Source organism: Primulina eburnea, chromosome 14, assembly GCF_022965805.1.
Source record: "Primulina eburnea isolate SZY01 chromosome 14, ASM2296580v1, whole genome shotgun sequence".
NCBI lineage: Eukaryota > Viridiplantae > Streptophyta > Magnoliopsida > Lamiales > Gesneriaceae > Primulina > Primulina eburnea.
In genome coordinates, this window is record NC_133114.1 from 28,643,247 (window position 1) to 28,661,582 (window position 18,336).

The 18,336-nt window shown below is 31.2% G+C and overlaps 1 protein-coding gene across 1 annotated transcript; it reads right to left on the minus strand.

The window, feature by feature from the left end:
• Positions 1–7,798: 7,798 nt before the first annotated feature.
• Positions 7,799–10,275, minus strand: LOC140812272 (uncharacterized). The gene is made up of 3 exons (XM_073170506.1): positions 9,367–10,275; positions 9,063–9,252; positions 7,799–8,641 (listed from the first exon to the last, which is right to left on the minus strand). The coding sequence occupies exons 1-3, from the start codon at positions 9,763–9,765 to the stop codon at positions 8,100–8,102; spliced, it is 1,131 nt and encodes a 376-aa protein (XP_073026607.1). The 5' UTR covers positions 9,766–10,275; the 3' UTR covers positions 7,799–8,099.
• Positions 10,276–18,336: the final 8,061 nt, after the last annotated feature.

Genomic DNA, 18,336 nt, shown 5'->3' on the forward strand with positions numbered 1-18,336 from the left:
CTCAGAAAAAATTCATATATCTATGGATTATTGGAAGTTTGCAAAACCATGCTACTTCAAGAACGTCAACATCAATAGCTTGGATTGTCAATACCGTGCAAGCAAAAGAGCACGGATGACTAATGTGATTTTTGACAAATATGTTCGTTGGCTGCAAATCAATGGTAGAAGAATGTTGTTGGTGGTAGATAATTGTCCAGCTAGCTCATCCAAGAAATACGAAATATTGAGTTTTTATTTTTTTTCGCCATCCCATCGGTCTTGTAATCTTAGCTTGGACGATAAATGTCTAGAAAAAAATATTTAAAATTGTCTCCAACGATGTAAAATTTGTTCAGAAGATGAAGTAGCTAGCCTCAAAGAATTTAAATGAAGCAATTACCGAAGAAGATCACATTCATGATCAACTTGAGAGAAAGGTTAATGATCTTGGTTACCAAAATAAAATGGATGTCAATTGGATTATCCAGGTGAAAATGATGCATGTTCACGTGTCCAAAGATTAGAAGAAATTGTGACTAGTGTAATTGAAATTGTGACTAGAGGATGATGCAGTACCTCTGGAACCAATTACGTGAAAGGAAGCACAAATAGCGACAATTCCTCTTCAAAAGTTTTTGTTACGTCCAGTTCGAGAATGCAACACTAGAGCTTTTGAATGCAATGAGAAAAGTTAGAGAGATGAAATCCGATTAGATCTGAATTTCAAGAAAATAATAAACAACAATAGAATCATATTTTACGAAATTGTCCTAATCATATTTTATATTTTTAGATAATTAATTTATGATATGGGTTGGAGCATATATTTATTTATATAAAGGTCTTCAAAAAATTCTAATTAATTTATTGAAATCATTGATTTAATATACTCACTCAAGCCAGAACTGAGAGAAAATCAAAGTCTAATTTGGCATAACTTCAGCCATAGTGGACATGGGTTCATTTCCGCTCGACCTGGCTCACGAGATTGGAGACGATCATTATCAAACACAGTAATTAAACTGGCCGAGGGACAAGTAGGCCCATTCTGACCGATCTACGAGGTCCACGAAAATGGAATTCCATGGCACTCTTAGCTCGCATGAGCATAAAGCAAAAATAAAGCCCATTTTAATTTAAATATATATATAATTCATCTTTTTGTACAACTTGTTTTTAGAGATTGTACTGGTGTACTATCGTCTCCGAGCATGCACATTAAATTATGCTCATGCCATTACGCTTTAGCTTATCCTATACACTTCCAACTTAAAAAATATATATATGGAAAGGATAAATAATTACAGTAAACAAAAAAAGTGATTCATTTCAGAGTTGGTTTCCTTTGAGACGGTCTCACGAATCCTTATCTATGAGACGTGTCGACCCTATCGATATTCACAATAAAAAGTAATATTTTTTCATGGATGACTCAAATAAGAGATCCGTCTCACAAAATACGACCCGTGAGACCGTCTCACACAAGTTTTTGTCTTCATTATATCACACGAAAACAACAAGTCGGCGTCTAGTTGGAATTATGTATTAATTTGGTATTATCAACTTTATGATTATTTTTTTCTACAAATCAATAATATGTTTTTGGGTTGCTTGTCGAAAGCACCAAATGTGGTTAATGTAGTTGGTTTCCCCAACTAACTAAAAAAAACTTCCAAAATTCACTTTAAATTTATTATTCGTTTTCAGCGCGCGTTCTTTAATAAATAATAATCGAGGCCAAATCTTGATTGCCCGGTAATTCTTTAGCTTGTCATATCTAGTTATAATCAATTTTTAAAATAATTTATTTATTCTTCGAAAACTCTTAACAGCTGAAATTACTTTTCCTTTTCTGAATTAAAAATAATAATATGTTCAAATATTTTTTTAAAAAAATCTTTTTTTAAAGTTCATTTTTACTTTGAATGGATTGTTATTGAATTCGTTGAAATCTTATCGGATCATTGAAACAGCGCATTTAGTAGATATTGTTGGCATCTGGTACTAAATACATAACAATGCTAGAATGTCGACATTGCATATTTTGACTAGCAGGTGGATTTAAATTGATATTATATTCACCAGCAGAATTTTTTTAAAAAAAAATTCCTCAGAGAAAAATTAACAACCCTGTATTTGATATATATTCATTTGATTGGTTGGATGATTTTATTAATTTAGTTAATGATATAATTTGAAAGAATATGTACGGTCTTACGAATCTTTATCTATGAGACGGGTCAACCGTATCGATGAAAAAGTAATATTCTTAGCATAAAAAATAATACACTTTCATTGATGACCGATTTGTTTCACAAAATACGATCCGTGAAACCGTCTCACGCAAATTTTTGCCAATTTTTTGAAATGTACCTAAATAAATTTCGTTTCAAATCTAGTATATTAAATTTTTTTTTCTCCAAATCTCATAATTGATTTGAAGCTAAAGATTTTTCGTATGTGTTGAATGCATATTTCCATGCTCATTTAATTAGAAGAATCGAATCCTGGATTGGCCTCCCAAATTGAATTTATGGAAACAATTAAAACTGAAAATTGATTATCATTCAAGGCACTGACTTACACAATTCAGAAACTTAAGAAACCATGGTCCCCCAAGTCCCATTCTTGTGAAACCAATGACGTTTCACGAAATAACTTTATGAAAAGGATGTAACAAATTTGTGTCGACATTTCTCACACAAACTATTTATGGCATATATAATTATAACCAAAGTAAGTGTGTGGATTAAGTAGAAAGACGTGAGGTTATATATAATTGCACATATATACATACATATATTATAATCGATAAAAGTTGGGGATCAAATTTGTTTTTTTTATGAAGTTACTTGCATCGATTTTACATCGTTTCTTTATATCGGACGGAAAAAGAATGGAGAAACATAATCAAATGGATTTGCTTCTATTTTCAAATCCATCTATCCTTTGAAAAACAGTATATTTACACAACATTTGTGGGAATTAAGCAACTTCAGCAGCACATGGGGGAATCATGAATGGCTAATTATTTAGCACATGTCGTACAGCGCTGTAGAGGAATATTTAGTGCCGTGTCTCTTTCACTTCCCTTTCTTCATTGAATCGTTTTCAGTGCTTCAGTTTATGTATCTCTATGCCTATGCCTATGGCTCTCTCTGCAATTTGAAATCAAGGCCCCCAAACTGATGACAAGTTCCAAGGATTGATACGGTATAAAAAAAAATATATATATATATATATGTATATATATATATATATATATATATAGTTTGGATCGAATGATTTGAATTTTATTCATCTAAATAAGTCGAAAAATTTGAAATAATTAATCGATTCAAACCCAATCTTAGCGACCATATTTGGTGACAGTCCAAAAGGTGAGATTACATATAATTTGAGATAACTAATGAGTTGAAGTGTTGATATTGAAGAGAGTCCATGATATTTAAGGTGAGGGCGTGAGCAGTGTAGTAAGTCTCCCAACAATTGAAAAGCTCTCAGGTTTCTTGTGGCTGTGGCAAAGGCACTGTTAAAAATAAAATCCGCTCTTCGCAAGCAATCGAGCCATTTTTTTTTGCGGTATTTAATAATGTATTATTCCTGACATTGAATAGATATGGTTATAATATATTACTATTATAAAATGTTCGATTTATATAATAAAATGCCAACATGTGCAATAAGGTATCTGGCTATGTTTCTAATTCAAAGGCACTCTTTTGATATTTAAGATTAAGAAATCAGGCAAAAAAACGATTAAATAGATTTCATAAAAAAAATTGACATTACAAAAATTTAAACTCAAAATTTGACATTCTTAGTAACACGGATCGACTCAAATCATTAAAAAATATTGTTTTTTATAATATATATAAATCAGATTCACATATCTTACCATATGGTACACATAAAACAAAGGCCCCACTCCCACTAAATTTTATGTTAGAAAAAAATAGGGAAAATGACCTCACAACTTCTATTTTAAATTCATCACAACTTTGTCAAGTGGTCCTACCCACTTCGTTTATAAAGATAAAATATTAGCCCCACAACAATCGATTGTGACAATTTTTTTAAAAAAACAAATATTGCTGAAATACAACAAATACAATCGTTGCGTTTATGCTACTAAAGAATTCTTCCGATATACGGCTAATAATTTCTATCACATTTATCATACAAATAAGTTGTATTTTCAACAACTAGTACTCGTAATTTTGGATTTTAGTCAAAATAATTAACGTTGATAAATAAAACTTATAATATAATGTTTAAAAAAGTAAGTGATTTGAAATTATTACATCTTCGTAATCACCCAACAAGTTACTGACAGAAGATACATGTGATTTTATGAAAAGGAAAAATGCCCATCTTCGATTTAATGTCAAAAAAGGATACAATAACATTCAATTTAAAACAGAGAGACGAACTAAATTTGTCAAACGGTTATCCGTAGCAATCACAAAAAAAAATAATTACAATATTGGTGTCTTGTTCTGGCTTTGTTATTATTAATACTAGTTACTATGCACACGCGATGCGTGTGTACAATTTTTTTTTATCATTATCGATGAACTAAAGTGTAATTTGACAATTTATGGAGTGATTAAATTGATATTTGAATTTTTGAAATAAAATAAAAATAAAAATGTGTGTTGAAATTTAAAAAACAAAACAACAAAAAACAAAAATGTAATATTAGTATTATATAAGGGTAAAATAGGAAGGAAAAGTTGGTGTCCTCTTAGGTAGTTACTATCATGTGCTCAAACTTAATATAATAACTAGTGACTATGCACACGCGATGCGTGTGTACAATTTTTTTTATCATTATCAATGGACTAAAGTGTAATTTGATAATTTATGGGGTGACTAAATTGATATTTAAATTGTTGAAATTAAAAAAATAAATAAAAGTGTGTGTTGAAATTTGAAAAAAAAAAATAACAAAAAACAAAAGTATGATATTAATATCATGTAAGGGTAAAATTGGAAAAAAACTTGGTGTCCTCCTAGGTAGTTACTATCATGTGCTCATCCTTAATATAATAGTATAGATATAGATATTTAAAATAATTTTTTTTTTTTCAAGTTTTGTGTATCTCTCTAAAAGTTTGATTATATGTAATCATAAAATATGGCATTTATTTTAAAATTTAAGATACAAATATATATCAGTATATAATTAAAATAGTATGGAATAAATCATAATCATGTGGACAAAATTAAGCTTTCGAAGAGAAAATGATCCGGTGAAGCCAAATTTAAAATAATAAAAAAACCCGAGAAAGTCAACAATATTCAATGCTCGGGACCATCAACCTCGATATATTTTTTTATTAATTTCCCAATAAATAGTTACCACGTGTAAAAGTTTCTTGAGAGATATTTTTCCTACTTTACTTAATTTCCTGTAAAATTTCAAAAACCCCCCACATCGTCTTGTCTGGTAAAAGATGAAAAAAAAACGTCTCCCTTGAAAAGTAAAAGCTAAAAATGGTTTTATTACACATTATTCAAACTAGAGATCGATTTAAATATATTAATTATTGAAATAAAATATATTACCGAAACATGGATTGCGATATACATTGTAACTTCCTTTTCTTTTTTGAAATAATTAAAATATATTTCTAACCACACAATTTTAATATAAAAACAGAGTTACCTTCTCAAATAGTCAAATGGTGCTCGTAAAACTGCTTTGAATCTTTCTTCAAACGCATTTGAAAAATACTTACTCCCTTTTGTGATAATCATCCCACGTAAATAAAATTTGAATATTTTCAATGAGTTTAAGATGAGATATAATGAATTCTTGCAACAATTTAGATTAATCATTTTTTTTATAAGTAGAAACGATGATGAATACATGTGTAAGAGTCATCTTTTGAACATGCTGAGTTATGTCTAAATTCTTGATGCTAGTGAGTTTACTCTTGTCCCTCTATTTAATGATGGTCTAAAAGTTGTGTTTAAATGAGTTTATAATTAGAAGTGGTTTGGTTAACCTATTTTGGTAAAGAAGAAGATAGTTATGATCAACCAAAATCAATTTTCCCAAAATTTAATTAAGTCTCTCCTCCTAAACTAAAAATAGAAAGGAAGAATATCATTGCTCACGACGAGGTAAAGGTGTCACAAAGAAACATTAGACGAAGATCGAAGATGAACGTCTCATAAAAGGAATGGTGTAACGCTTCTAACAATCTAACACTTGAGAACGATCAAAACAACGGTAGTTTCCATGGATTGATTTGGAAGGGATGTAACCATGGGAAACCAAATGGATGGAAATTACGTAGAGGGGATAACATGCAACAACACTTAACAAATATTACGAAATGAGTGTTCGCTTTTCAAAATAAAATAATTAGACTAGAAGCATTTAATCAAATCTGATCGTCATTTGATATGAAGGGATTCATTTTCAAATATTTCTTTTAATTGAGATCAAGCAAATTCCAAATTATATATATTTTTAGTTTAGTATGTTCAAGCAAGATTATGAGAGTTAATGTTCCGATGAGAAAACTTTGTTAGTGTTGAGAGATCAACCAAAATGTAAGATAAGAAATTGGAGAATAATGATGATGAATTCTCTTCGTATTTTTTCTTCACATCCTTTGATAGACTCGTCGATGAGAGAGACGATGTGCTAGAATTGAGCATAACTATTAGACCAAGGTAGTAAGGCCTTCAAAAAAAGTCATGAAAGGAGAATGATCGAAAGATCAAAATGTTGTAAATTTGCTAAATGAAAGAATGAGATACACAACACGATAAAAGGAAAATGGAAATATTGCTCTAGCTGGAAAGCATTTTGTAAGAGTTCTGAAAATATGAAAATAAGCGGGACATGAGGCCAAAGGAGCAAGAAACAAAGGAGACGGAACAAAAAAATTTGGCCATAGGAAAATTATTAACGATCCAAACTCGAGAGATGTTCAACTTGAGTACTATTAGATAAAGATACAAGAAAAAAGTCGTAAAAGATTCAGTTAATTATTTGTAATTTTTAAAATTGCATGTAAGTTATTAAGTACATGTATTTTTTCTTAATTATTTGTAATTTTTATTATATTTTAAATTTTAAATATGTATAATTATATTATTTAATTATGTTTTAATCATTATTCTACTTTTTTAATATCAAATTATTGAATTAAATTAAAAATAATTAAATAAAATAAAAAAATTATATTTCAACATCATCATTATATTGCAATGTTATCTCATCACTTTAATAAGATATAATTAAATTATCAACACCAACATTAATATGAAATCGACTTCAGCTCATCAACTTTTTCATACCATTAAACATCATCTCAAACAATCGCTTCGTATCCCACCAAAAAATAATAATTATTGTTTTCTTCGACAGTTTAATCTAATTTTGGAAATCCTTGCAATATCATTAAATGTCCACACTCCCCTTCGCCAGACGGCACAAGCCTTTTGCCGTCGTCCCCTGAAACACCCGCAGTCTAGTCTAGTTCCTCAATTTTTTACACATTTTCCAATGCATACACCCACCAAGAATTACTTTAAAACCTTTAATATTCCTTGTGTTTCCTCACCAGTAAACAATTGGATATGTACGAATCTCATCTCATTTTCTAATACGCTATTGATAAAATAATTGTAGAATACAGTTTTTTTTTTAACAAGTGCCAAAACAGACGTCACCATGATATACATTTGCGAGATTATTGTGTTAAGAATTAAGAATATAAAAAACTGACACACACATACACACATATATACTGTATATATATATATATATAATATGATATTAGCACGCACATAATGAGGATTATTAAATATGAAATTGCAACTAGTAGTGGTCTCTGGAGCTTTTTACATCGGACACTTCTTTTAAAAAGTAGGGAAAACAAAATTATACCCCAAAAAATTTCCCTACGCTCAAATCTCCATTTTTATACACATATTTCGGAGATCTGTACAAAATCCAAACAGAAAAAAAGGTTGGTGATTAATGACTTCAGCATAGGTAAGAGTAAAATTGAAACCAAAATTTCCTTATTTTACTGTTGATTAGCTAATTTTTTTCTGAGAGGAGGGAAGCTAAACCAGTGACCACCGCCTTATTACCCCTCTCTAAACTCCTCGGCTTCACCGCCGGCAGCTGCCACATCACCACCGGCGAAACATCGTGAGATTTCGCCGGCAATTTGGGCGTACTCAAAATCGGCTTCAAAAGACGACGACTTCTCTCCAAAAATCAAATCCAATTCTCCAACCTCACTTTCTGACACCTCCGCAACTTCTGGTTCTGGTACAAGCTCGGGTTCGGGCTTGGGCTCCTGGGCGGCGTCGTTTTGGGGGAAAGTAGTTGCTTTTGGTTGCAGAATTCGGGTGTGAGGGCCAAGCCATTTAGATTTCATGTATTCGGATTTGCGCCACGGCGCGATGTGCATGCCTTTCTTTTTCAGGCTCTGGCGCGCGGCTTCCGACGCGATCGACACGATCTGAAGAAGCCGATCGGATTTCCCGACGAATATGTTCGGCAAGTACTGCAAAATTGCCTTGTAGTTACTGGTGGATCTTGCAATTTCGAACTCCGATCGGAAATCTATGTCAATTATTAATCTCTCGCCATCTAATATCACGTCAACATACTCGTAATCACCTGCACGCGAAAACAAGTAAAGCCCATTTATTTCCTTGTCATAAATCGAGTAAAATCCCTGCTTATGATGTACCAAAAAATTAATCGTAAAATCTTGAGGAGCGAAGGGGTTATTCGTTCAGATCCAGGAGGTTGAATTCGAGAAAGCTCAAAAGTATGCAATCATTTCCATATATAAATTCAATTGGGAAACAAAGCTGTGATATGGTCTTCTTCAGGATTTGAAATTCACTTTCACAACCCATTAATGATTTGAGATCCCAAAGGCGAAACTCTTAAGTTGGTAAAGTTGTGTTCAATTGATTTACGGAGGGGAAATATAACATGAATCGATGTAATAACATGAAAAGTTAGGAAATTAATTCGCACAAAGTAAAATTGATAAACAGAATGATGTATAAAGAGAAAGTTGGGAGTTTACCAGCTGGAATGGAGGAAGATTTTTCCCATCTGGATTTACAAACGGCGACATTATAGCCAAGAGTTGTTAATCCATCGGCGACTAATTTCCTCAAATCGTCTTTTCTTCTGCAGGTTTTATTCTTTTCCACGATCCTTGACGTGTCTGCCAATAGATTTCTCTCCACCATACTCGCACACGGTATCAAACTCTGCATTCAGAAAACCAAATCGGTTCATAAACTGAAATTGAACGGGAATAAATTAACTCCAAAATTAATAATAATAGAAAATGAAACTGGGAGGTGGTAAACGAAGATCCTTACCTTGAGAATATCCGAGGAATCGCCGAAAGAAGAGTTTGCAGTGAATAAATCGGAGAAGACATCATATTCATCGTCGGAGCTGTCGTTGCTGTTGCCGTTAAAGCAATTGCAGCGGTTTCTCCCACATTTAATGGCTACAGTACCGCTGGTTTGTTTGTCAGTGTTCTCCTCGATGAAATTCTGGACCATTTTATCTAAACAGAGTGAGCTCGGCTCAAACTCAGCTGCTGCGATGCCGGTCGCTTGTCTATCCACCGTTGAAATCCTCATAACACCGTTGAACGGACGGTCGAATAGCCGCTTCAGCCGTGACTTCAACACCGGCGTCTTCGCGACGGCATCGTTTCGGATCGAGGACTCACTATAATTTATCGGCTGTATTTTCATGGGGAATGGCATTTTGCAACTCCAGCAACGGCACTCTACCAAACTATCCTATCTACTTGTCAGTTGAACAAATTCTCAGAGCTCTTGAAAACTACTCAATTCATGAAATAAATTACCAAAATCACTTCAAAAACATCGACACAATAAACAAAAAAAGCAAGCCAAATTCAATATTTCGAACTCTGCCTGCCCTTTCTTCCGATCAAAATTCAATCTCACCTCAAAATCATCGTAATTTCCGAAGAAATTCAAAAGAGATCTGAAGAAAACATCTTCACACCAGCCAGCAACCAAATAAACAAAAAAAGAGAAGAAGAGAGAAAATGATAAAGAAAACGAAAATCTCCTCTTTATGTAACGAGAGTCTTGTAGTTATAGCTAGGATTTATCATGGAACACGTGTAGACATTAGCATTGCATTTTGAGAGGATACACGAGACATATCCGGCGAGTTTTGACGCCGGCGGTGAGATGCTTCGGTTTGATTCTCTTCTGGTTTTCCGAATTAATAGACCCGCTTCATTATTGCAGATTTGTGAAGCGAATGGGAGTGGGATTTATATAGAGCAGTGCTGAACTGCCACGTGTAACGTAATTATGTCCTGAAATACAGGCAATGATCAGGTGTGACGAGCGTAATCAGATTTTGAACATTTTACTTCTCAGACGTTCGGATGACAATCATTTGGGCCGGGTTTTTCAATTAGACCTCTCATCCGTTGGGATTATAAGGAGCTCATATTCGTCGACTTGAGCAAATATGAACAAGATCCACGGTCCGCCCCGATCCATTTCATTTAACGGATTCGGATTTATTAGGTAATTATACAAGTAATATTTTAAAATCCGTATATTTATAACAAATGCTAGATAAAATAAATGATATTAGAGTTTTTTTCTTATTTAAAAAAACAACACAATCAAATTAACTAAATACTCATTAGCAAGGATAGATCAAGATTCGATTTTATTTAATTGAATACATTGTATCTTTGTAATTATTTTGTAAATCTTGTTTATCTTATGAGATCAAAGGAATCAATGCTTGTATATATATATATATGTTACTCTGTGTGAATAATAAAATATCCATTCGAACACCAAATCATATATAAGTATATAACATATCAGTTTCCTTTGGTTCGCACCGTTCAAACCTACATCGTACGCTCATGGCTTCCTCCGATCCTGCTCAAACAGCTGCCACGTCCCTCATCTCCATTAATCTTGTTTCCCAGACCCCATACAACTCACGCCCTCAAATTATTATGCATGGCTTCTGCAATTTCGATCCTTTCTATGCAAGGCATCAAAGCTACTGTTGATGCACTTGCACTTATGAATATCCATGTTGATCCGGAAAATCTCACTTTCAAAGTCCTGGATGGTCTCTAGCTATGACACCTATAAAGAACTTGCCCATGCTATCCAGGTCTGAGACTCTCAAATAACTTTGCCAAACTAACAATGTCTCTGTCACCTTTCTCCCATCTTGGCCGGGAATTACTTCAACACTCACCTACGCATCTCCCATGTCTCCTCGCGTGATTAGCTGCTGATGCTCTCACAAAATCACTCTTCAGCCCTCGCCTTCGTGATTTAGCCTTCAAGATCGATTACGTTTCTACAGAACCTCCATCTTAATTGAGTAGTACTGGGCCTATTAGCATGGATACAACAAAGATTCGATACTATTTGAATGCATTATATCTTTGTAATTATTCTGTAAATCTTGTCTATCTTAGGAGATTATAGGCATCAAAACTGGTATATATAGTTGGATAAAATGATAGACATAAATAAAAAAAAAACATTTTAATTCGATACAATATGTTGGAATTTTTTACGTATATTTTTTTTGTTTTTTGGAAAACATAAATTGTTCTATGTTTGGATGAAAAGAGATACCAAGACAGAAATTTAGAAGTTAAAATTGGCATCTTTTGGTTTTTCAAAAATAAAATTTAACCCTGCCCAATTATTGTCATCAGAAATATTTATTTTAAAATTAATATCAGAAAACATTCGATATTAATCAAAAGTAGAGGTTGCATTCGAATGAAACAAAAATGTACAATTGCTTCATAATGATCCCTCGTACGTGAAGACAACTCGCAACTATTAAATTCACTACCGAAAAAAAAACTATTCAACATTATTCTAGTTTTTAATTATTGTGATCCACATGCCACGGTAAAAACGTTCTTCCACGCAAACTCCCGTATGTTTGAAAATAATCTAAAATCGATGAGGAGAGTGTTGAAGTTGATTGAATATTTGTATTTGTGATCAATGTGTTATATATTTTATTTCTTTTTAATAGTCACAAAAGTTTTTGTTTTAATATTTTTTACTTAGTCGACGTGATTTATAAGTTACTGTATTAAGTTCGAAAATGTAATAAGTGTACATCTATTAATATCTGCTCCAGTTAGAAAATAAAAATTAAAATCTAAAGTCTCTCCAAATGTGAGAAGAAAATAACCTACAAAATATTATACAAAATTTTAAACGTATCAATCAGTGCTATTATCTATTTACTGAAATAAATTATTTGTTGACAAAAGCTCTTCCACACACACACACACACACACACACACATATACAGATGCTTTAAAAAAATTATGGCAAAAATAAAAGCTCGAACTATAAGAATACCACATATATTTTTATTTAGAGTTGTGGAAGGAAATTGTTATAGTTAAGTCTCCAACCCGAAATCTCGTTTATACATGATGTCAGATCACATCTAATTTTTGAAATTAAATTGACCTTTTAATTCAAACATTTTCAGAGATTGCTTGGTCGCTTAATTATTTGGTAGGGTCATTTGTTAGATTTTTTTTTTTTTCAAAAAATGATCATTTGTTAGATTTAAAAAAAATGATAATATGTCAGAAATTTTGCTTTTGAACCAAATAAAATTGACACTTTTAACTCCTTTGCACACCGTGCAACAAATGGAGTGAGAAATTTATAAGATAATATTTGATGATTTATATGACAGTCCAATACATACACAATTTTAGGCTTATCATGATAAAATTGAGTTTTGGATTTAACTCAAGTTCTAAACTAGCTCAAGGGAGGATGATTGTCCAAGCTTATATATACAACTCCCAAAAAGTTAGTTCAGTCGATACACAGAGTGCGTGATTTTTTTTATTCAGAAAATTGAGTTTGAAGTATTTCTTCCTTTTCTGATAAAAGTAAATACCCAAAACTAAGAATAAATGAACAACAATTTATGTAAATCTGTGGGACACTAATAGTATGACAAATATGATATCAAATATATACTTCAAATGTATGAAAACAAACGCCTTTTTCGCTTTTGCATTAATAATATAATAATATATATATTATATATAACATATAAAAAACAAATAAATCAGCTACGAAATTATTGCCGCACATAAGTTTATTTGACCATGGAATTTATGAAATTAAGGCGACGTACAGAAATGAAGGTAAAATTAATTTGTGGTAGAAAATTAAATAATGGGTCAAAGTTGGATAATATGGGACCTTGAATAGTCCATCGCTTGACTTGACTCGATCAAGATTATTGTCGAATTTCTTAATCTAGCAAGAATTTTGACCAAATATGGCGATTCATTTCGTGGCACACATGATTCCGAAAAAGAAATAGAGTAGGAAGTAGTTTTTTTTTTTAAAAAAAAAAAATTGAATTGAAATTTGTCAAAAAATGGAAGCAGAGCAAAAATATGGCGAAAAGTGAATTTTGGGAAATATAAAAGAACTTTAAAAATATATCAAAAGTTAGTTATCTAAAAAATGTGTTACTCCGGGGGTTCAACATCAATTAATAGAAATAATAATGACTTTTTACCGGCGTAAAAATATATCAAAAGTTAGTTATCTAAAAAATGTGTTACTCCGGGGGTTCAACATCAATTAATAGAAATAATAATGACTTTTTACCGGCGTAATATGCATATATGTGATATTTTTTGTGTTATTTTTTATTTTAATTTAATATTTTCTTATAATAATTTTATTTTATGAATGATATGATTATTTAAAATTGTAAAAATTTGGATAAAGATTTTAAAAAATTGGTAGTTTTAAAAAATTGAAAAATAGACGTGGCAATAATAAGAGAATACATAAATGTACTAAAAGTCTAAAACAAATTAAATGCAAAAATTTGTGTGAGACGGTCTCACGGGTTAAATTTGTGAGACGGATCTCTTATTTGGGTAATCCATGAAAACATATTACTTTTTGGCAAAAACTTATGTGAGACGGTCTCACGGGTATTATTTGTGAGACGGATCTCTTATTTGGATCACCCATAAAACAGTATTACTTTTTATGCTAAGAGTACTATTTTTTATTGTGAATATGGGTATTGTTGACCCGTCTCACAGATTATGATCCGTGAGACGGTCTCACATGAGACTCACTCTTACTTTTTATGCTAAGAGTATTACTTTTTATTGTGAATATGGGTAGGGTTGACCCGTCTCACGGATTAAGATCCGTGAGACGGTCTCACATGAGACCTACTCCAAATTAAAAGAAATAGAGTACTTTTATAATTTTAAAGTATAGCGTTGGTATTTTAAAAAATTCATCATGACACTAAATTTAATTATTCTATGTTACAAATTAATTATATAATATAAAATAGTACAGATAAACATAACTAAAACCAAAAAATACACCGTCAAAATGCATAAAATTAGAATGAAATAGTAATTCAAGGAATCTCGTTTTCTGAGCTATTACTTTGTGACAAAAGTTTGCTGTTTATATTACATTTCTTTAGTGCTCATAAATGTCTCAGACTTCCAATCAATTGCATACGGGCTCTTAATTTATTAAAGCAATTAATTATTATAAATAATAATCACAAAAATCCTTTGCCTTTGTACTTAGATAAAATACAAAAAAATTATGAAAATTAAATTTGTGCCTTTGTAAGTTAGATAAAGCAGACGATGCTTATTTCTTCGATCTTCCGATTTATCTTGCTAACTTGGTTTTATTTAATTTTATTTACTAGTTGATTTTTGTTAGCTTTTAAAAACTCTGAACCCCTCGCAACATATAATTATAAGTCAAATATTAGGCACATGTTTCACGAGTCATGATCTGCTAAACTCTGGCAACATGGATGAAACCTCAGTTCCCGAAAAGATTAAACAAACCTGACTTCATCTAGCTTTGCGTGAAATTAGGTATCGGGAATATTTTTGAATGTCCTACGTTTGTGTGGATGTCTAAAATAGTACCAGCATTTTGTTTGGGAAACCACAGATTTGCCTCGCTAAAAATGGGATAACTGGGGAATGAGGCTGAAATATATCAGATTATTAATCTATTTTATATCTGAAATATTTATCATCTATTATGTGATCAAATATTAATATTTGAATTTTCAACATACAGACAAGATATTAAAATAAGATAAAAAAAATATTTTTAATATAACAAACACTGACCCATCGATGTCATTTTCTGTCAAAGTTTTATTACTGCAGTTGAAGTATTAGGTCTTGCTTATAATGTGCGTGGGCCTCATGTGTTTGCTTATCTTTCGTATTAAGGTGGATGAAGAATTGATGTCCCATCACTTTGATCAATACATGGGACCTCAACTATTATTTCACACCAATAATTTAGATTAACAAGATGAAAATTGGGTTTTGTCAGAAATTCATAGGTTCTAACCCCGTTGGGTTAAGGATATTTTGGGATGCATGCATCAGTTTTTTACACCTCGTGTCTTGTTTGGTTTGTTTTTAGACATGTATTACCGATAAACATGGTCAAGGGCCAGGTTTGATTCAGACCCAGACTCGAACTGAAACTGAAACCGAAACCGGCTCATGATCAATTGGTTTGACATGGTTTACGGGTATAAAACCCATCGACCCGGGTCCGAATCTTGTGCAGACAATGACTTTTGTTGCGATAATTATTTGGGATGAAATTTTGGAAATTTAAGCGATTGAATTAAATTTTTAAAAATAAAATAAAAAAGTTGAATCAGACCCGAATCCATAACAGGCCACAAGCATGTTGGTTAAGGGTTGAGATGTTCCCGACTTGGACCGGACCGGGACCGAACCCGGCCACGGCCAGGTTTAATTACCGATACATCAAAGTATTAATTACCATTACATATTTATTATAAGAGCACTATGTTATCGAGGGTATTATTTGCACTTAGCTTCATATTAAAGTGGCGATTTCATCAACTCCTCGTGAGTTTCATACCATAATTTTAGGGAAAGTGATATTTTTTGTCGACCAACTTCTTTAATTTTTTATTTTAGCTATTTAACTTTTGAAATTTTGGTTCTAGTGCACCAAATTTTAATTTTCAGTTATTTTAGACACCACATTATCTTTTTTCGATGTCATGTCACTACTCTATATGACAACATAAGATTAAAGAAAAAAAATTAAAATTATTGTATGAAAAGCAAATCTTGAACACTTAATCATGCCAAAACTCCAAATTAAAAAAAAAATTGGTGAAACAAAAAATTTATATTTCCATAATTTTATTTAGGACACAAATACATACTAAAATATTATATTCAACAATATACTTACATACCAAAATATATGTATTATTTATAAAACCAAACGATAATATATAACAATACCTATATTATCATGAACATGTTGATAGTCGCCTCCCCACATATTTCACATGCCAAACAGATATGACTATTTATTTTGATGCACGAACATTATAAGTTGGGCTTGGTTTTGAATAGGCTCGTTGACCGTGCATGCATAATTTTAGATTTGTACGTACTGTCTTAAATTAATTTGACTGGTGGTACGTGTGTCACATTTAGGACACACAGTCCTATTTTAATATAACTTAGGTTTTCAAGTTACGACAGCTAATAAATTGCAACTTTTCATATTATTATTATTCAATTTTTCAACAGTTTACATCGCGGGTCGCTCTTGAAAACATACTAAATTATTGTAAAAACAATTGAAGAAATACGTTATTTAGGATATTCTTTGGTTTTTTTCTTCTTGTAATAAGTTATGGGCTCTCTCTCTCTCTTTCTCTACGTAATAAATATTATGGCCGTAGATTTAATTAAAATTTCAATAAAAAAATTGAATGCACTTAAGTTCAAGTCAAGTATTTTCATATATCAATGCAATCATTCAATTGTGTACGTATACAAAGGCTCAATAATTATTAAAACATTTTAATCATCATTAATGGATATTTAAAGTTATTAATGAAAGCAAAAACTTATTGGACAATAAGTTTATTATACATGGTTGGTCACAATATTATTTGATTGACTGGAAATATATTATTCTCAAAAATAATATTAATAATCTTAAACATGAATGTGTCCTTTTTTTCCCCTCTCGGATTAACCAAGAAATTTTGAGGTTCTATTATCAATATAATGATATGAAAATATGTTAAAAAAACAACATACACATTAATTTATTTTCAAATTAGACATTTTCTCCTAAAAATTTATGTCAGATTCTTTGGTATGTGAATTTGAGGTATTTTAAAATATAATGTACTGTCATGTTTGAACTTTGAAATATTATACTATGAATTTAAAAATGATTAAAAAATCAATTAAAACCAAACTCCCCGTCACTTTTTCAGTGACAGCATTACACGTCTTAACAAAACAAATTTTAAAATTTGAACTCATTTAATTAAATAAAGGGTGCATTGTATATATTATGGACCTCCCAAATAACACCGACAGAGTCAGGGTTTTTTTTTTTTTTTTTTTGACGAATTTATATATTTTTTAAAAATGTTTTACCCAAATATTATATTATAGTTTTGATTTTAATATTTTAAAATAACATATATAATACTGTACTTGTATATATATATATATATATATATATATATATATATATATATATATATTCAATGATTACAAGGACCTTTGGTGTGACATGCACCATTGAATGATTACAAGGACCTTTGGTGTGACATGCACCATTGAAAAAGCTGCTTTGGATTATTAATTAATAATGATATAATTATGCTAACATATGAAGACATAAATGTCATTTGGGCATATGAAATGACGGGACCCTTTTCTCCGAAAAACAAAGTAAAAAAAGAAAAGAAAAGAAAAGGAACACGCATTTTCATAAACAATTTGTATCGATGGTTACGTTGCAATGGATCCTTATTTATTTATTTTTAATTTTTATGTAGTTTTTTTTCCAAATAACAGCGATGATATTTTACACCATATCTTTTGTTATTGAAAACATGAATGTCTTATTAAGAATTGTGATACTATTGAGTTACGTATAAATTTTATATTGTTTGGGATTATAACTTATGAATTTTTTTTTATGAAGAAAACCAATTTTATGCAGAATACGATAATTATTTAATATTGAAGACTTCCAAAAATTGTTTTTGCATCATTTTTGTAGTAGCAAGAAGTACAAAAGAACGAATCTGTCTTCCCGTTTTCAGGACATCATTACAGCCATACTCAAGTGAGATACTCTCAACTTGGGATACATCTTACTGCTCATTTTTCCCTCCTCAACTTTTTATCAGATTCGATGGATTGT